General features: G+C 39.0%; 1 protein-coding gene across 1 annotated transcript; it reads right to left on the bottom strand.

The window, feature by feature from the left end:
* Positions 1 to 3750: 3750 nt before the first annotated feature.
* Positions 3751 to 18574, bottom strand: TRIML2 (tripartite motif family like 2). Its single transcript, XM_047092336.1, has 7 exons — positions 18386 to 18574; positions 18015 to 18110; positions 14992 to 15180; positions 13508 to 13648; positions 11032 to 11054; positions 10762 to 10862; positions 3751 to 4340 (listed from the first exon to the last, which is right to left on the bottom strand). Exons 1-7 carry the CDS (start codon positions 18572 to 18574, stop codon positions 3751 to 3753), a joined length of 1329 nt encoding a protein of 442 aa, XP_046948292.1.
* Positions 18575 to 21552: the final 2978 nt, after the last annotated feature.

Below are 21552 nucleotides of genomic sequence, written 5' to 3'. Positions count from 1 at the left end.
AGAGAAGATAGATAAATTAAAGAAGAATCCAGGGAATTACTGTTGCTATAAAGGAAGTAATGTAAGAGGAAGAGTGAGGATTGGATAGAATGTTCAGGGAAGGTCTTTTTTTGTGGAGTGTAGACCGAGGAAGATAAGAGGGGAAGGAATGTGTCAGAAGGCCACCACAGTAGTTTAAATGAAAGACAAGCCACAAGAACTAGTGTGGAAAGAGGAAAGATGGTTAAAAAAAAAAAAAGTTTGAATTAGGATATATATAGAAGTACTTGGTGATGGATTGAATGTAGAATGGGAACAAAGTAAAAGGGTCAGTGATGACCCCTAAGCAATTTGAAACAAAGTGAAGCGTGAAGCTTACATGAAGCATGGGATGCCTAAGAAGTTGGCACACTTGGGAATGTAGTGGGCTCGGAAGGTGGGGAAGATATTCTTGATGGATATTCACATGTCTTTTTCTCAAGTTTTTGAAAAGAGGCTTTGGTCTTAAAGAGGTGAAGCATGTCACACACCTTCTCCAATTCCCTAAATTACTCAACCCAGGAAAGTAGTATCTCTCCCTCTCCCTCTAAAACAAGCCACCAAACTCCATAATGAAGAATAGGATAGGGGCACCTGCATGGCTCAGTCGGTTTATTGTCCGACTTCAGCTCAGGTCATGATCTCACATCTGTGAGTTCGAGCCCCGCATTAGGCTCTGTGCTGACAGCTCTGAGCCTGGAGCCTGCTTCGGATTCTGTGCCTCCCTCTCTTTCTGCCCCTCCCCTGCTCATGCTCTCTCTGTGTCTCAAAAATAAATAAAAACATCAAAATTTTTTTTAAAAAGACTAGGATATTCTCAAAGAAAATTCACATGTACAGTTCCTGGACTAAAATTCACTCACCTCTGAAGTTCTGAATTTCAACATCGAACGTAGGAATAGCTTTTAACTTCAGAAATTTCGCAGGCCAAAGAACAAGAGTTAAGGAGATTGCAACAAGTACCCTTTGACCCTGAGGTCCACCCTCTTTTTCAAACAGAAAATCCACTGGTTTCTGGAATGACCACATAGTTCTATCTGAAACAGGAAACACAATGCAGGGTATCTTTAGCTGACCGGAGAGTGTTCATTAGAATAAACACAAAGCTCATAAAAATACTCAGAAACAAAAATATTCACCTAAATCGTAATCTATTTTTTAATTAAAAAATTTACTATACAAATACATAAGGTAAAATTATTTTGAGAAATGTGAATTTCACTTTTACATCTTATCAGGCTTTGACTTCCCCCACCTTCCCTTCCAGTCAATCCTAGTTATCTGACTGAATACCTTTAGGGAGAGACAAACTGAGTGGGTGGAAAGATTAAATAGCCTGTTTAAGAGATTGTGTTACTATTTGGTGATTTCTAGCAAATTTTTGTCTCTGTAAATTAAAAATAAAAGCATCTACCTCTTAGAGTCAAAAGATCCAGATGATACATACAAAATATTTGGAACCTTACCTTGCAGATAGCATATTAGAAACTTAAATTATTTTAATATGTAATATTTAAATTCAATATCCTTTTTGTCATCCTACCACATTCATCATCTATTGCTGCAGAGAATTCTTTCCTCTCCTGTGGGCGTAAATTTCCAATGTCACACTTAGTGCTTTTCAGGGCAAATTTCCCATTCTCTTGCATACTTTCCAATTTGTCAGGACACAACTAAAATGTGACCTCAGTCTTTTTACATTCCCCGTCTATGTGCTTTTTACCTTCCATGTACTACTGATGGACGATGTTTATCACACAATAAGCAGGAAACCCAAGAAATCAGAACCTTCCCCATGACTTCCCCATGAATTCTTTATCTTCTCTTTATCCTTTTCTTGCTTTATACAAGATCAAGAAAATTAACTGCAGTGAGGTCACTTACCTTTCCTTCTTTTAGCCCCTTATAGATTATTTCAAGCAGCCTGACCTGACTCTCAACTGAAGGTAGGAGTAGGTCTAGATTGGTAGCAGCTGTGAGCCTTACCTTAATTCTTAACCCAGAAAGGTATCAGTAGTTCAGCTATAAAGAGCCTCACAGCTTGATTTTTGCTACACATTGTAGAGCACTATTTCCAAGCTATAACTACAGAATGAAACTGGATTTTTAACTTAAATGTACCCTGGGCAAAAAACTTAACCATATGCAAAGTGTTTTAAGGGTAGCGATATCGTTCCGGTGTGGTGGGATAATCCTAGGTGTTTCAAATCACTGGAGGCTCCTCTGATGACCCAAGATAGCCTTCCTCTCACTTAGCCCAGGATCCAAGACATTCAGTTTCTTAAAGCAACTGCTAATTATATCTTACCAGCCAACAATTTTCCTAAAACAGCAGTATGGTTGGCAATCCCAGTCACATGAACCGTGCACACTCACTTGTCACTAGATGCCATGCAAAGCTTACTCTCATCTGTAAACCAAATAGCCTACCTCCCCAGTATTATCACCATGTCTTTACCATTTTAAGACTTAGAATTGCAAGCCACACAAAAGGCTATAGCCACCGACCAAACCAGCTGTTTTGTTTCTTGCTTTTACTAATTTTCTTCTTAATCTTGGCTGCATATTGTAACCGCCCAGACAGCTCTGGAAAAATGATGCCTGGGTTCCAACCCAAGATGTTGATGTAATTAGTGTTTCAGGAGGGGTGGCTTATTCATATTTTTTATTTTATTTTATTTATCTTAGAGACAGAGGGAGGCAGAGAGAATCCCAAGTAGTCTCTCTACTGTCAGTGCAGAGTCCAGTGCAGCGCTCTAGCTTATAAACCGTGAGATCATAACCTGAGCCAAAGTCCAGTCAGGCACTTAACTGACTGAGCCACCCAGGTGCCCCAGATAATTTAAAAAAAACTCCTCAGGTGATTTTAGGATAAATCAAATTTGTAAACCTGCTACTGTACATGAACAATAATTTTTTTCTTTTTTTAATGTTTGTTTTCGAGAGAGAGAGAGAGAGAAAGAGAGTGAGCATGATGGGATGGGGAAGGCAGAGAGGGGAACATCATATCCAAAGTGGCTTGAACTGATAAACCCTGAGACAATCACCCGAGTTGAAGTTGGATGCTTAACCACCCATGTGCCTCCTCCCCCAAGACTTATTGTGATTTGCTGTGAAGATGTGCAGACTTTTCTTGTCTTGACTTTACTTGTATATCTTGAAGCATTGAATTATCAGGCTTCTTATAAGAAATCTAATTATCCGTGTAAGAAAGTAGAATACTTGCAAAAATAATTTTAAAATATTCACATTTTCTGCAATACCTCCTCCCCACCCAGATAAAGTACCCGGGGAAATCGAGTTCTCTGTTTAGAACGATGTCAGGAAGTCTTGACACTGCCAGTAATAGGATCAAAGGATGTCTTCATTTCACCTGTCACTGTGATGATGTCCTCAAATCTAAAGTCTTGATTATATCTAATTGTGTTTTCAGAAGTCGCTAGAGTCCTTAACTTAGTCCTATAGAGTCCAGGCTGTATTACTTCTCTAAGTTCCCAATTTTATGCTGCATATGCATTTACTGTTCTAATTAGTAGGGCCCTTCCGTTATTATCATTCATGACTCAGTTTCAATGTAACCTCTGCCACTAAATAGGTGTTGAAAGCCACATGAATATAAACTCTGGGATAATGAACTAGATTCCAACTCAAGTGTGAGAAATCTTTTATTGGATTACTTTATGTAGATTCTTTTACAAAGTCAAACTCTTTACTTCTGCCCCCTCTTAGATTTCATGCCAAGGAAGACTGTGGGCTAATAGTAACATCACAAGAAGAAACGGGAGGAAGACAAATGCTAAGTGAGTCTGAATTGGTGACTCCACTTGGGATACAAAGAGAAAATATGGGCCTGAGAGCTCCTTGGAAGGTGAGGGAAGAGAAATTATAAATGAGGGATCTGTTTGCCACATCATAGAAGGATATGTGCCCAGACTCACAGTCCAGGAACACTCCAACTTTGTGCATCTGCTCTCCTCTCAAGGAGACCCTCTTCAGAGGGGGAAAGGCCCAGAAGGTATAATTGGTTCCCATCAAAGAACCCATGAGCAAGACTTTATTTCCCGAAGCGGTGGGTAGATCACCATGTCTGCTGGCAGAATCTTCAGATACCCCCAACTGCCACTTGGTGGCCTTCTCCACATCCACCTCCCAGTAGTGCCTCCCTGAGGTGAAGCTTTCCACACCCAACACGGTGGCACTGAAGACAAATCTTCCTGGGCTGCGAGGCAAGTCCTGCTGGACATTTCTGAGATGCATGCTTCTCAGATCCTCAGATAAGACCAAACAGGGATTAGCTGTTTTAGGATCCAAAGTGACAGCTCCTGCAGGGAGAGAGAAACTCAGTTAAATTCAGTGAGAGTTGTCCATGCCCACACCACAGACTATTTCTAACATGCAGAGGCTTGCCAATGAGTGGGCTCAAGTGTCAGAGGCAGATATGGAAGAGGCAATCCAAGAGTTCAGGACAGGTAACCTCTGAGCTTTGTTTCAAGAAGTGGACACCAGAGAAGAAAGTGAGATAATGGAAGGAGATGCAATCTGAGGAGGAAGAACAAAGAATAATGGAGCACACAGAGGTTTGGAAGTACCTGTCAAACCAGAAAGGAATTTGAGCAGGCTGTAAAAATGGCATCCAATCCTACTTAGGTATCATCTGGGACCCATCTCTACTCCTCTGAAGATCTCCAAGCCTGGAACTCCAAGATCTATTCCCCTAAAGAATCATCAGAATCTCCTAACAGATCAGGCTTTTCCCTGTGACCGGCTGTGATTCCCTGTAACTGAATTGCTCTCATCTTAAATATCACTAGAGTGTGACCCGGATGCCTATAAATTGTTGCCAGCAGGCCCTTGATATTGAGTAAATCAAAAGAACATATTAGCAGAGGCTAGAAGACCTGAAGGAATCCTCCAGAAAAAAAAAAAAAAAAATCAAGCTGAGAACAAGAAAGCTCAATGTGATTTCTCATACTTGGATGAAAGTAACACTTGCCTTCATACCTCAAAATGTTCCTTCTCTTTATCTCTTTCTCCTCAACAGTTTCTCAGGGCTAAATGGTGGGTCGTCCTTTTCACTACATGCACTCTTTCTCCCCAGGTTACTTCACCTAGCCTCAGTTTTAAATATCTTCTATATGTTCATGGCTTACTTCATGGAGAAGTTGCAAAATACCAGTTCAAAATAACACAGGCATTTAACACATACTGTGCCCAAAATGGAACTTCAAAACTACCCCTTTCTAGTTTCTACTTCAGTTAACAGCATACTTACTTCTTCAGTTGCTAAAGCGTAAACCTGGAGTAGTTCCTTATTTCTTACTCTAATTTCTAATCCAGCAGAAAGTTTTGATGCCAAATGCACTTAAATTTCTGGAGTTTAGGCCTCATTCATATTATTAGGTGGTCTTAAAAGCCATAAGACTTTACATTTAAATACAAGCTGTCCCAAACTTTTAGTATTTCCAGAAGATGGGCAGAAACATATGCGGACTCTCTCTACAATAACGCATATATTCATTTTTGAACTCAAAGAATTTCTAAAAATAATATCCAAGGAAAAAAGCAAAACTTTCTGTTTAAAAAAATCAAACACATACTCAAAGTAAGAAAGCGCTATTTTTTTTTTAAATTTGTTTTTAATGTTTATTTTTGAGACAATGCGAGAGACAGAGTGCAATCAGCAGAGGGGCAGACAGATGGAGACACAGAATCTGAAGCTGGCTCCAGGCTCTGAGCTGTCAGCCCAGAGCCTGACGCAGGGCTCGAAGTCACAAACCGTGAGATCATGACCTGAGCCAAAGTCGGACGCTTAACCAAATGAGCCACTCGGGCGCCCCAAGAAAGCACTATTGAGATTAGCAGAAATAAACCTGAATAACTTTAGATATTGGAATTACCAGGCACTGAACTAAAATAATTTTTGCTTACAAGTTTGAAGACAAAAGAAAAGCTTAAAAATATCTACAGGATATAGAAAAGCTAAAAAGCAAGACCAAATGGATTTGACAAAGAACAAAATAGATTATCTAGAAATGAAAATTAAAGTGTCTATGACTCCACCAAAAGTCTGCTAGAACTGATATATGAATTTAGCAAAGTCGCAGGGTACAAAATTAATGTACAGAAATTGGTTGCATTTTTATACACGAATAATGAAGCAACAGAAAGAGAAATAAAGAAACTGATCCCATTCACAATTGCACCAAGAACCATAAAATACCTGGGAATAAACCTAACCAAGGATGTAAAAGATCTGTATGCTGAAAACTATAGAAAGCTTATGAAGGAAATTGAAGAAGATACAAAGAAATGGAAAAACATTCCATGCTTATGGATTGGAAGAATAAATTTTGCTAAAATGTCAATACTACCCAAAGCAATCTACACATTCAATGCAATCCCAATCAAAATTGCACCAGCATTCTTCTCAAAGCTAGAACAAACAATCCTAAAATTTGTATGGAACCACAAAAGACCCCGAATAGCCAAAGTAATGTTGAAAAAGAAAACCAAAGTGGGAGGCATCACAGACTTTAGCCTCTACCACAAAGTTGTAATCATCAAGACAGTATGGTACTGGCACAAAAACAAACACATAGACCAATGGAATCGAATAGAGAACCCAGAATTGAACCCATAAATGTATGGCCAACTAATCTTTAACAAAGCAGGTAACAGTATCTGATGGAAAAAAAAAGTCTCTTTAACAAATGGTGCTTGGAGAACTGGACAGCAACATGCAGAAGAATGAAACTAGACCACTTTCTTACACCATACACAAAAATAAACTCAAAATGGATGAAGGGCCTAAATATGAGACAGGAAACCATCAAAACCCTAGAGAAGAAAGCGGGAAAAAACCTCTCTGACCTCAGCCGCAGCAATTTCTCACTTGACACGTCTCCAAAGGCAAGAGAATTAAAAGCAAATATGAACTATTGGGACGTCATCAAGATAAAAAACTTCTGCACTGCCAAGGAAATAATCAACAAAACTAAAAGCCAACCAATGGAATGGGAAAAGATATTTGCAAATGACATATTGGATAAAGGGCTAGTATCTAAAATCTATAAAGAACTCACCAAACTCCACATCCAAAAAACAAATAATCCAGTGAAGAAATGGGCAGAAGACATGAATAGACACTTCCCTAAAGAAGACATCCAGATGGCCAACAGGCACATGAAAAGATGCTCAACGTCACTCCTCATCAGGGAAATACAAATCAAAACCACACTGAAATACCACCTCACACCAGTCAGAGTGGCTAAAATGAACAAATCAGGAGACTATAGATGCTGGAGAGGATGTGGAGAAACGGGAACCCTCTTGCACTGTTGGTGGGAATGCAAACTGGTGCAGCCACTCTGGAAACAGTGTGGAGCTTCCTCAAAAAATTAAAAATAGATCTACCTTATGAGCCAGCAATAGCACCGCTAGGAATTTACCCAAGGGATACAGGAGTGCTGATGCATAGGGGCACTTGTACCCCAATGTTTATAGCAGCACTTTCAACAATAGCCAAATTATGGAAAGGGCCTAAATGTCCATCAACTGACGAATGGATAAAGAAGATGGGGTTTATATATCCAATGGAATACTACTTGGCAATGAGAAAGAATAAAATCTGGCCATTTGCAGCAACGTGGATGGAATTGGAGGGTATTATGCTAAGTGAAATAAGTCAGTCAGAGAAAGCCAGATACCATACGTTTTCACTCATATGTGGATCTTGAGCAACTTAACAGAAGACCATGGGAGGGGAAGGAAGGGGAAAAAAAAGTTACAGAGAGGGAGGGAGGCAAACCATAAGAGACTCTTAAGTACTGAGAAAAAACTGAGGGTTGATGGGGGAAAGGGGAAAGTGGGTGATGGGCACTGAGGAAGGCACTTGTTGGGATGAGCACTGGGTGTTGTATAAATAAACTGAAGTGTCTATGGACGATTATAAGAAAGCTATATATCAATATGCCTCATTAACCTAAATACCAAAATTCTTTAAAGTATTAGCACATTGAATCCAGCAATATATAAAATGGATGAAACATCATAACCAGGTTTACTCCTGGAATGCAAGGCTGGGCCAACATATGAAAAAATATATTTACCATATTAATATATGAAGAAAAAATATGCATCTAATAAATTCAACATTTGTTCACGATACAAAGTTTTAGCAAACCAGGAATAGAGGGAGAACTTCCTTAACTTGATGAAAGGCAACTACAAAAACCTACAGCTAATGAAAAGTTCAAGGTGAAAGACTTAATGCTTTCTTTCACCCTAAGATCAAGAACAAGGCAAATGTTTCTCAGTGCTCCTATGTGATATTATATTTGAGGTCATAGCACCAGTACAAGGTGAGAAAAATACAGAAAGGATTACATATTGGAAAGAAATAAAACTGCCTGTATTAATAGAGCACCTGACTCTCTTTGCAGAAAATCCCAAAGAATGTATAAAAAAGCCACCAGCTCAGAATGAGTTTAGCATAGTCATAGATGCAATGTCAATATATACAAATTATTTTTATATATAAGCAATAAACTAGAAATGAATAAAATTTCAATTAGAAGTGTGTATAAGAACTAAAAACTATAAAATACTTAGAGACCCATCTAATATGCATGATATTTGTTTGCTGAAAACTTCAAAACATTGATGAGTGAAGCAAACCTAAAAAATATGTCATCTTATCCCTAAATTAATCTATACGTTCAATATAACACCATTTAAAATCTCAGGGTTTTTTTTGTAGAACCCAACAAGCTGATTTTAAAATTTATGTGAAAAAGCAAAGGATCTAGAGTAGGCAAAATTATTTTTATAAGAACAAATTTGGAAAACTCACATGCCAATTTTAAGACTTCCTATAGAGTACACATTCAAGACAGTGTTGTATTAGCAAAAGGAAAAACACAGTGATCAATGGACCTATTAGAGTCAATATAGACCTGCTTAAACGTGCCAGCTGATTTTCAACAAAGGTGCTAAGTAAATTTAATGAATAATATCTTCACCAAATAATGCTGGAACAACATGAACAAAAAAGGATACATACATGAACAAAAAAAGGAGCGGGTGGGGAGTTATACCAGATCCTGAGTCATACACACATATGACTCCAAAAGAATAACAGACATAAATGTAAGAGCTAAAGCTTCAAGAAAAAAAAATCTTTATTTGGATACTAAAATACTTCTTAGCACACAAATAGCACAAACCATAACAGAAAAAAAAGTTGGTAAGCTGAATTTCAAAATTATTTGCAATAATCAAGATATACAAGCCACCCAAGTGTCCACCAACAGATGAATGGGTAAAGAAGAAGTGGTAGATATACACAATGGAATATCAGTCAGCCACACAAAAGGATGAAATCTTGCTATTTGCAACAACATGGATGTAAATAAAGACTATAATGCTAAGTGAAATAAGCGAGTCAAAGAAATACAAATACCATGATTTCATTCATGTGGAATTTAAGAAACAGAACAAATGAACAAAAAGAAGACAAACTGAAAAACAGACTCTTAACTATGAGAACCAAACTGATGGTTACCAGAGGGACACAGATTGGGGAAGGGGTATAACAGGCAATGGGGAATAAGAATACACTTCTCATGATGAGCACTGAGTAATGTACAGGCTTTTTGGATCACTACTTGCGCACCTGAAACTAATAAAACACTGTGCACTAACAACATTGGAATTAAAATTAAAAATTTAATAAAAAAAGAAAATATAAATCACAGAGTGGAATAAATATTTGCAAAACGTGTCTGATAAAGAACTGGTAAATATTAATCAGAAAATACAAAGAAATCACAAAACTTAATAATATACAACAAAATTTTAAAAATAGGCAAAATGTTTATAGATATACTTCAAATAGATATAATAAAGTACAAATAAACATGAAAATATGTCCGACATCCTTAGTCATTTCACAAATGCAAATTAAAATTTAAAGTGATATATAACTACGTATCTATTAGGTCAGCTTTAATTAAAGAAAAAAAAAGTGACACTACCAAATGCTTATGACGATGTAGAGCAACTGAATCTCATACATTAACAGTGGGAATGCAAAATGGCACAGCCAATTTGGAAAACAAATTTTACAGTCCCTCTCCTAGATATGCAACCAAGAGAAATGAAGTCATGTCCACTTAAAACTCTCTAAGCAAATATTTATAGCATATATTTAGAAATAATTCAAGTGGCCATGGAACTGCAAGAGAATAAATTGTGGTCTATTCATACAATGGAGTACAACACAACAACAAAAAAGAATAAACTACTGATACACACAACAAACTTGGATATGCCTCTCATGCTTTACGCTAAGTGAAAAAAGCCAGACTCAAAAGGCTACCTACCGTATGAATCCACCTGCAGGACATTCCAGAAAAGGCAGTGGGGCAGGAGATAGAAATCTTTCATTATACATGTTGACATTTTTTCCCCTAGAAGTTTAATTTTTTTTTTTTAATTGAAATCTTCTTGCAATCATGTTTCAGGGTTGAAAACTGGGAAAGGATTTGCACAGGAGAGCCTTTCAACATAAGAGCATACAATTATTTTCTTGATAACTATCCAATGTGCATAGCATTATTAAACTCTCCAGTCTTTTTAAATCCTTAAGCTCTTTGGAATCTACTTGTATTTATGGTAGGATGTTCGCTGGATTTTCCAATACAAAGTCAAGTGCCCTGTAATCATGGAGGTGTGTCGACTTACTTTGCAGAACTTTGAGCATTCTGCTCATTCCTGTTACTTGGCATAAACTCAGGTCCGTGATTTGGGCTTGCTCCAGACACTGAAGTAGTAGTGACTCACTCCTATTAAAAAAAGGACAGCCTGTTATCTGTGCAGACGCCAGGCCCCCCACTATTCAGAGGATGGATCTTGTTACATGACCTCCCGATCCTTACCCCAACATCCCTGCTCCTGGGTGCTCGTGTATCAGACCTTGACTCCCACCCCAATGTTTCCAAAATGAAAACTTACCTTTTCAAAGAAGATCCTGCATTCTGCAGGGTGAAAAAGAGATAAGGTCAGTATCTGAGCCACGCCTCTTGTGAGTTGTACCCCTGAAAATATCTTCTCATAATGAAACTCGATTTCTACATAATTTCCTCAGCTTCATGGTACTAATTATCAGATACCAAATTTTAACACTGAATGGTAGAAGTCAGAAAAAATACTTAAAATCACAGTTATATTCCCAAGGTAACTATTTGGGTTTTTTGTTTTAATATTCTTAGTTTTATTATTCAGGGACTATATAGTCATTTTACATGGAATTTAGAACCTGCTGAGTCAGATGATGTCTTGACAAGATTTATATTTAATCTGGATGTCTTTCTTTCCTTCTTTTAAAACTTTTTTTTAAGGTTTATTTATTTTGAAAGAGAGAGAGAGAGAGAGAGAGAGAGGCAGAGACAGAGACAGAGGGAGAGAGAGAATTCCAAGCAGGCTCTGCACTGTCAGCACAGAACCTGATGTGGGTCTTGAACTCACAAACCATGAGATCATGACCCGAGCCGAGATGGAGAGTCCAGATGCTTGGGGTGCCTGTGTGGTTAAGTGTCCGACTTTGGCTCAGGTCATGATGTAATGACTGCAAAATTTATCACATCATACACTTATAACACAATATTGTTTTATATATTCATTATACCACGCATTAGATCTCTATTGTTTATTACTATTTATTACAAGTTTGTGCCCTTAAACACCATCACTCTTATCAACGATCTGCCACCCTATTCCATTCTCCAGTAAGTACCCTTTTACTTTTGTTTTTTTAAATAGGTTTAACTTTTTTAGATTCTATATATAAGCAATATTGTACAATAGTTGTATTTCTGACTTATCTTGCTTAAGCACAATGTGTTCACAGTCTATCCATGTTATCACAGATGGGAGGATATTTTCCTTTCTCATGGCTCAGTAATATTCCATCATGTATACGTACCACACCTTTTTCATTCATTTATCTGTTAATGGACATTTGGGTTGTTTCCAAACATGAGTATGTGTATCTCTTTGAAATTCTGTTTTCATTTCCTTTGGGTATAGGCACACAAAGGGAATTGCTGGATCATATGGTAGATCTATTTCTCATTTTTTGAAATACTTCCATATTGTTTTCTACAGCGGTTGGACCAATTTACATTCCCACCAACAATGTTTAAGTACTCCCTTTTCACCACATCCTCACCAGCACCCATTGTCTTTTATTGATGATAGTCATTCTAACAGTTGAGAGGGTCTATCTCATTGTAGTTTTTTATTTAAATGTTTATTTTTGAGAGAGGAGAAAGGGAGGGAGGGAGAGGGAGGCAGGGAGAGAGGGGGAGAGGGAGTGGGGGGAGAGGGAGAGAGAGGGAGAGAGAGGGAGAGAGAGGGAGAGAGAGAGAGAGAGAGAGAGAGAGAGAGAGAGAGAGAGAGAGAGAGAATCCCAAGCAGGCTCTGCACTGACAGCATGGCTCGATCCCATGAACCATGAGACCATGACCTGAGCTGAAATCAAGAGGTGGACACTTAAATGACTGAGCCATCCAGGTGTCCCTCACTGTGGTTTTGATTTACCTTTCCCAAGGGACATATTTTCCATTCCTCACCTCAGTCATCTTATCCAGAATAGTCATCATTTCAAACTCTGCCCATCTACTTGCTTTCTATACTGTCAATGGCAAGAGTTGAGCAGGTGCAAGGGCTTGCTAAACTGGGGACGGTGGGGGAAGCTGGGTCAGAAGCTGAGCATAACTGAGCCAACTGTCTGGGACTGGGCTCTAGAATAGAACCCAACAGTTTACCAGCAAGTATTTCTCAAATAAGAGCACTCCCATTGCAAATATGAGTCCAGCAGCAGCAGGATATAGATAAAGTCTTAAAAAGATAATAATTTACTAGTTGAAAGGTGATGCATTTAAAATATACAATACTATGCAAATAAATCTCACCCTTGTTTCTCCAAGGTTACTGCTCAATGTTTGTGTTACGATCTCTGCGTTTATTTTGCCAAAGTCAGTCCGTGAATGTTAACGAACATATGTCTATACATATATACGTATCCACAAAACCAAACAAAAAAGCAGTTCCGTATGTTTCCACTCCAATCAAATACCCTGAAAATACCTTTTACCACTATAGAGTTGTTTCATTCTTTTTTTCTGGTTGCAGAATATTCTATTGTATTGATGTGTCATTATTCGACTAACCAATTATTCACCCTAATAAGGGATATCTCAATTCAAACTAATTACTGATAGTCTTAAGGTGAGAATTCATACCATGAAGTAACTCTCCCCTGTACCAGGGTTTTAGATAATTCATAATGCTTTTGGTGACTGCCAAAAGCTACACAGCCTTCATGTATGTTTGCAAATTATAGAATATTCTAGAATTGACACTTAATGAGCACGGTCCACTTCTCATTTCTCAAATACTGCAATGAAGATCATTTCTGGAATCTTACCTGGAGCACCATTAGGGTGTCTTTCCCACACTTCTTCTCCAGCTCTACAGTCATCTTTTGGAGGCTGCAGATGTGTCCTGAAAGCCGGCCTTCACTCTCCTTCAGTTTATTCATGTTCTCTTTCCCCAAATCGTTCAGTCTCTGCAGAATCATCTCCTTATTATTATTTTACAAGTGATAATCACATTTATTCACTAATTCAACTACCTCTTCAATGCACTTTTCTTCCTGCCATTTCAGAAATACATATAAGTAGATATGGCCTGACAACTCCTCTGTATCAAGAAGGACACCTCACTAGAAGCTAGATTCTTTGACACGATATATTTGTGTTGATGTGGAAGGTATGCACATAGTCCACTTATACAGAAGACAACCTGACTCTAAAACAGATCACGTTATTTTGCTGTACAGTTTTGTCCAGAAAGTCTCCTATTACCTTCATTAAATTAAGATTTGAAATTAAAAATATAATCAATTAATAAGAAAGAATGAATCAAGCTACTGACATTTTTTATCCTTGCAAAGATGCTTTATCTAGGCATAAGAGCACATGCTCATGTTATCTTTCTTCTTAACACAAATGATGCATATTATACCTTACTTAAAAAAAATTTTTTTAATGTTTATTTTTGAGAGAGACAGAGAGTGAGCAGGGGAGGGGCAAAGAGAGAGGGAGACACAGAATCTGAAGCAGGCTCCAGACTCTGAGCTGTCAGCACAGAGCCCGAAGTGGGGCTCGAACCCACGAACTGTGAGATCATGACTTGAGCTGAAGTTGGTCGCTTAACCTACTGAGCCACCCAGGCGCCCCTACTTGTTTTTTATTAATAAATAATATGTTCTTGGAGAGCATTTCTTATCCATACACATGCGGCTGTGTTATCTTTTCTAACTGCTGAAGAGCATTCCATTTTAAGTACATAATACAATCTATTTTGAGAGTCCTGTATTGATGGATATAGGTTGTACTTAATCTCTTGCTATCATAAACATTACAGTTAATAATAATGCCTAATAGTCTCCACTGCATAATACGTACAAACACTATTTAAAGAGCTTTATGTAGATTATCACATTCAATCCTCACAATAGCATAAAAACTACAGGTATTTTCTCCACTTTATAGCTAAGGAAACTGAGTCTCAGGTTAAACATGTATAGGTTAGAGTAGCCACTTAGAGACTAGTAAATAGCAGAAGCCAGGTAGGAATTTCACCAGTCTGGCTTCAAACATGACCTCTAAACCATGGCTCTACACTGGAATAATTTTACAGCATTCCCTTATCCTTGGATCTTTTTATATGCATGTAAGTATATCTGTAAGATAAGTGACCGGAAATAGAACGGCCGGCTGAATACATACATTCTTTTAATGTACATGTGGCTGTCACTGGATGTCTCATTCTAGAATTGGCATAATGTTCAGCTCCCCTTTCCCTCATTTCCCAAATACTGTGAGCGTGCTGTTTTCCACCTCTCACCTGTAGCGTTTCCTGGGACTGCCCCTTCAGCTCTGTGGCAAACGCCAGCACTTGATTCAGATGGTCTTCCCTCAACTTTGGGTTGAATACGCAGTCTTGTAGGCTCCGGAAGTTCATCTCTTCAACCATCAACCGGAACCTTATTCTATATTCAGACTCAATCATCTCTTTAAAATCCTGCTCTTCTCCCTTCATCACAGATATAGATAAGAGACTTCAAGTTAAACAGCAGAGATAAATATTCATGGTCACTTTCCATCTCTAACTCCAATATAAAGACAAGGGAATATCAAGTACAGGGGAAGAAACAAAATGCATACATACAGAGGGCAAAGAAAGTTTCAAGATCAACCAACATCAACATAATCTTAGAACATGCAATGCAGATGAACACATGTTAACCGACTTAGAAAACTGAGGAATCTACAATCACAGTGACAAAGAGGGGGAGATGAGGAAAATTGGAAGGTGGGGCAAATGGATTTGGCTGATGCTTTGGATAGTGAGTATCAGGAAAGGGAAATGGTAGGGTGACACCAAAGTTGTTAGATAAAGCAAGTGGAAGAAGGAAGTTGCCAAAACAGGAAAACAAGGGAGGGATAGATTGTAGAGGCAGGGAGTGTATCAGCAGCTCAGTTTTTGGATATGCTGGTTTTGATTAGTCAATCAGTCATCCAAAAGAGATGTTGAATAGAAGTTGGATGTGAAAGCCTGTATCACTTGGAAGTTGGAGCTACAGACTGGCACCGGGAGTGGCCAGCTTAATGATATTTCATCTCATGAGACTCCGCAGTCAATACTTATCAAGAACCGAACCACTGCTCACCACCTCTACCACTAACCTCTGGTTCACCATCACCTGTCCCTGATAACTACAACAGTCCCCTGTCAAGTATCCCACCTCTGCTCTCACCCTCCTACAGTCTTGTTTTATCTCAGCAGTCAGTGTTTCTGTGAGAATGAAAGTTCAATCAAGCCACCCCTCTGTTCAAAACTTTCCTCTTGTTTCCCTATTTCATTTAAAAAAATTTTTTTAAGTTTATTTATTTATTTTGAGAGATTAAGACAGAGAGCAGGAGAAGGGCAGAGAGAGAGAGTGAGAGAATCCCAAGCAGGCTCTGCACTGCCAGCACAGATCCTGATATGGGGCTGGAAACCAAGAACTTTGACATCATGACCTGAGCTGAAATGAAGTCAGACGCTTAACAGACTAAGCCACCAAGGCGCCCTTCCCTATTTCATTTAAAGTCATCTGCCCTAGGGGTGCCTGGGTGGCTCATTCGGTTAAGTGGACTTTAGCTCAGGTCATGATCTCTCAAGGTTAGGTTTGTGAGTTTGAGCCCTACTTCCTGCTCTGTGCCGACAGCTCAGTCTGGAGCCTGCTTCAGATTTTGTGTCTTCCTCTCTCTCTGCCCCTCCCCTGCTGGCACTGTCTCTCTCCCCCTCAAAAATAAATAAACATTAAAAAAAAAAAAGTCAGCTGCCCTATAGATTTGGCCCCTGTATCTTCTAATCTCACCTATCAGCTTCCACTGCCTTTCCAGCCCCAACTAAGAACCTACCAGATTCTTCCCAAAACAGTATAACTCAATCCCTCAACAGCTTGAGTTTTCTCAAATGCCACTTTCTGAACAAGGTCCTGATCACTTTATTTCAAAGTATATCCCATCATGCTTCCCTCCGCCCACCCCTCCCTGAATGTATAGCATTTACCATGTAACATTCATTTTACTTATTTGGTTTACTTCCATGAGAATGTCAGTTGCACAAGGGCAATTTTTTTTTCCCTCTCCTACTACTGAATCTCCAACACCTAGTATAGTCCCTGGCAAAGAGTGGGACCCTAATATTTTATTTTTTTTTAAATTTTTTTTTTCAACGTTTATTTATTTTTGGGACAGAGAGAGACAGAGCATGAACGGGGGAGGGGCAGAGAGAGAGGGAGACACAGAATCGGAAACAGGCTCCAGGCTCTGAGCCATCAGCCCAGAGCCCGACGCGGGGCTCGAACTCACGGACCGCGAGATCGTGACCTGGCTGAAGTCAGACGCTTAACCGACTGCGCCACCCAGGCGCCCCCCTAATATTTTATTTTTGAATATATGGTGGTTAAGGCTGAAAAAAATGGGGATCAGTTGAAAAGTTCTTGCAGAGTCAGTCAATTCTTCTCCTCTATCATCTTCAACTAGCCATTTATTTTCTTTAAAATTGAAAGAGAGAAGAGTCAGAATCTGGATATCTGGCACAGAATAGAGTTAAAGGCTTGAGTTAGAAGGTTTGAAATCAGAAGTGAAACATGGGCATAACAGACAGCAAGCCCTCATTCTGGACAGTATTTCTCAAACTGCCTTTTAAATGGTTTTAGGATTCAAATTTAAAAAAAGGGGGGAGGGGCACCTGGGTAGCTCAGTTGGTTAAGCATCTGACTTTGGCTCAGGTCATGATCTCATGGTTTGTCAGTTTGAGCCCCGCATCAGGCTCTGTGCTGACAGCTCAGAGCCTGGAGCCTGCTTCAGATTCTGTCTCCCTCTCTCTCTGCCCCTCCCCCACTCACACTCTGTGTCTCTCTCCTTCAAAAATAAACAAACTTAAAAAAAATAATAAATGGTTTCAGGATTTACATGGCCACCAACACTACATGAGATGCTCACTCGCCCATGGCACTGTTATAAACTGTTATCAATCATTAGTATCTTCCAATAAGGGTTATAAATGTCATTTCACAAATTTAAGAGTTAATTTGTATTCTTCTTACCATAAAAAAAGTTCAGGATCTTCTTATTCAAAAGGTAGTTGCATTTCCTTTTCTGCAAAATCTCATTTCTTTGATCGTTTTTGTATTGAATTTCTAGTCTTCTGCTTATTGATGTTAGAGAGTTCTTTATTCGTAAAGAAATTAACACTTTTCCTACCAATGGATTTCAAATATTTTTCCTGGTTTGTCATTCATCTTTTGACTTTGTTTCTGTTATTTGCTGTCCAACGTTATAGGTAATTCCCTAAGACTCGAGATAAGCACTGACCTGAATCATCACCATTCTTTCTTGCTCATCAGCCAATATGCTTTTAGCTACTTCAAGTTTCTCCTTCAATGTGTTCAATATCTCCTGGAATAACTTCTGCAGAGAAATAGATCACAAAACTCTAGGTAAAGTAATTGCTTTAGAATAGTTAGATTTTTCACCTTGGACAACTGAAAAAGGGCCAATACACCTATGTTTTCTTAGCCTTTACGTTTACGGTCTAAATATAGTACCTGTTTAGAATTCTCTGATAAACACTGCCTAAGGGAAGTGGCCTTGCGGGATCAGAATATAGCCTCCCCTCCCCCAAATAAGTTAGTAAGAGGAGGCGGCCAGTGTTAAGAGTGCTCTGGGATCTGCAGGAGGCTCACCCTATAAACGCCAGCAGCCTCTTGTACTCCACACACCAAGTGATTCTCGTGCTCCTGAGAGTGGAAGCACTGGCCACACAGCAGGATTTGGTCATCAACACAGAACAACTGCACTAGTTCCAGGTGTTTCTCACAGTAGAGATCTTCCGGGAATTTTCGCTGTAACTGGGAGCTGAGCCTCCTGGACATCCTGGCAGGTGTCCCTAGGTGAACTTTCTGCCGTGGAATACCTCCCTGCACACTGAACCATAAAAGAGTGGCGGTGATTTGAGGGAGTCACACTTGCCGACCGCGGTGTCCACCCTCAGCCAAGCATCAGATACCCTCAGCGCATCCGCGGCTCCTCGAACCCGCAGGTCTTCCGCAGCCAGCAGCCACGTGCTCGGGGGAAGACACACGGGACTCACACCCGTATCCTGAGATTGAGGGGGCTTCCAAGTTTTCTCAAAATTTAGCACTGGGCTGAAAATTAGTTACAAGTGAGGACACAGGACACCACTTCCCCGTAAGGCACTAGGAAAAAAAAAAAAAAAGCAGCTGAAGAAGAAAGAAAAAGAAGAAAAGGCACTTACTAGAAGGCAGAGAGTATTAAAGCTCTGGAGGAACATCCGGGACTAGAGTGCCGCAAAGCCTGGCTTCAGGCATTTAAGGACGCTCTCCCTTTCCCAGGGCTTGCACAAGCCGGAAAACGCAGCCAGCTTCCCGGGCCTCCTTAAAGGGGAGTGGCACTTGGGTGCCAAATTTAAGGGAGACCCCGCTTTCTAAGTACGCATGCGCCTAAGTGTGAGGCACCTCAAGTTTTGGGGGCAAAGCCGAAGACATCTGTCATCTAAGAGCTGTCCAATAAAGATATCGATTAAAAAAATAAAAAGGCACCCCCAAAAGAAAAACTTAACAAAATTTAAGGGAAACTAGATTTTTCACCTTGGACAACTGAAAAAGGGCCAATACACCTAAAGGGAAACTGCTTTTAAGGAAAGAGAGAAAGAGATCTATAATCTCTTCCATCCCCATTTCCAGACGATTCTGATTACCTTTGAGCAACAATTCTGATACTCGAGGAACATTTTAATTCTATTCCTAAAAGGGATTACCCACTGAATTTGGGTAGCTTTTCACCAACGAATAATTGCCTTGCCTTACTTCTCTTTTCTAACTCCATCTCCAGCCATTGTTACGGTGGTGACACTGTAACACCCAAGTATTAATTTCTCAAAAAAAAAAAAATCCTCTATCCTGTTTACATTTGTCCCCATTCCATCTTATTAACCAGCTCTTTTGACAAACTCTTGGAACAAATCTGACAGACCTCCGAAGTCCCAGACTTCCATTTGTGGACTTACTAGCTTCCCCCTCGCCCGCCCACCATGATGCTCTCACTGTCACCCAAACCCTGCCATCAACTAGACCTCCTGTCTTTTCATTCCTTCTCATTTTTAATTTAAGACATGCAAAACACTTTTATAGTTATGAAGTTGATTAATTGTGTATGTATGATAACTTTGTATCTTGTGAGGTTTAAATATTAAAGCAGCAGTTTTCAAAGTGTGGTTCCCAAGACTTGGTTTGCCTTTTTTACTGTGCTAACATTTGTGCTGATAGTAGATAAAACTTCTGGCATCTTACCATTCATCAAGTAAGTAGCACCAAGTATGGTCATTTATCGTGTTTTTCAATCTCTTGCATACTCCCAGTTAATTTTTTTTTTTTTTTACTTAATAACCTTACTTTCTTGATGAAACAAAATAATAAGTGAGCTATTAAGTACAGGATTTAATTAATATTTTGGGTGACAAAATGAAAACTGCATAGAGCATTTATGCTGCATTTGGGAATACAGGCGTTGTCTCAAGAAAAAAACACTTTCTATAACTGAGTTACAAGCCATACTAGCCATGTTTTTTCCAGCACGTTTTTGTTGAAAGAACAAATGAGACAAATGTGGTCATTCAGATGTAGCGCTTTGGAAGATATTTTCTCAAACACTAACAGAGTGACCCTGTCATTTCAAGAAAACCAAGTGAGTGTATTAGTTGTCAATGATAAAATTCTGGCTTTGGAGAACTTGTATCCACTGTCGTAAGCTTGACAGCTTCCCAAGACTTTGACAGCTTCTTTTCTGATAAAAGTTGGTGGTGATATTAACAAATGTGAGTTGGATATTGTATAGTGAAATATGTCAACATTTGGAAAGTCTGAAAACTCAGTGAACTAATGTGTTCCAAAAGACCAATGCCTGATGTTAAGATTATGCAAGGATAGGGGCGCCTGGGTGGCGCAGTCGGTTAAGCGTCCGACTTCAGCCAGGTCACGATCTTGCGGTCCGTGAGTTCGAGCCCCGCGTCAGGCTCTGGGCTGATGGCTCAGAGCCTGGAGCCTGTTTCCGATTCTGTGTCTCCCTCTCTCTCTCTGCCCCTCCCCCGTTCATGCTCTGCCTCTCTCTGTCCCAAAAGTGAATAAACATTGGAAAAAAAAATTAAAAAAAAAAAAAAAGATTATGCAAGGATAAAATGTAGATGCAAAGTATCAGACAGAACAATGGATTTTAATACAATAGAAAACATTCATTGGTAAATTCAGGAAGAAAAGTCCTAATTATCTGAAAAAAGCCATTAGAATGTGCTCTCCTTTCCCAACAATGTATTTGTATGAGGACAGATTTTCTTCATATATTTCAACTAAAATAGCACTGCAGTGGGTGGAATGTTGGAGCAGATATACTAGCTGTCTGATAAACCAGAAATTAAAGAGATTTGCAAAACTGTAAAACCATGCCACTTTTTTTCAATTAATTGTTCAGAAGAGGATCCTCATAAAAATGTTATGTTTACTTTTAATAGTTTAATATATATATATATATATATATTTTAAACTCAGTTTTAATTTCTAAATCAGTGACTACAGATAGATATGACACACAAAAAACGTTTTAAGGTCTTCACCAATAATTTGGGTACAAAGGAGTCCTGAGACCAAAGTTCTGAACCATGGTCTTAGAGGGCATATTCCTGAGAAATGGGATTCCTGATAAATACACCTATAATTTTGGTACATTTTGCTGGAATCCCAACCACAAAAGTTGCACAGTTTTGTGTTCCAAGCAACATATGAGAAAGGTGTCAAACTTGTTGCTTGCTTGATAGGTGAGAAATGGTATCTTTATATAT

Source organism: Lynx rufus, unplaced genomic scaffold (genome assembly GCF_022079265.1).
Source record: "Lynx rufus isolate CCGP_SWC_20201006 ecotype Redwood Valley unplaced genomic scaffold, mLynRuf1.p SCAF_3, whole genome shotgun sequence".
In the NCBI taxonomy this organism is placed as follows: Eukaryota; Metazoa; Chordata; class Mammalia; order Carnivora; family Felidae; genus Lynx; species Lynx rufus.
The sequence above is the reverse complement of the archived record's forward strand: the minus strand, read 5'-3'. Positions and strand labels throughout refer to the sequence as shown.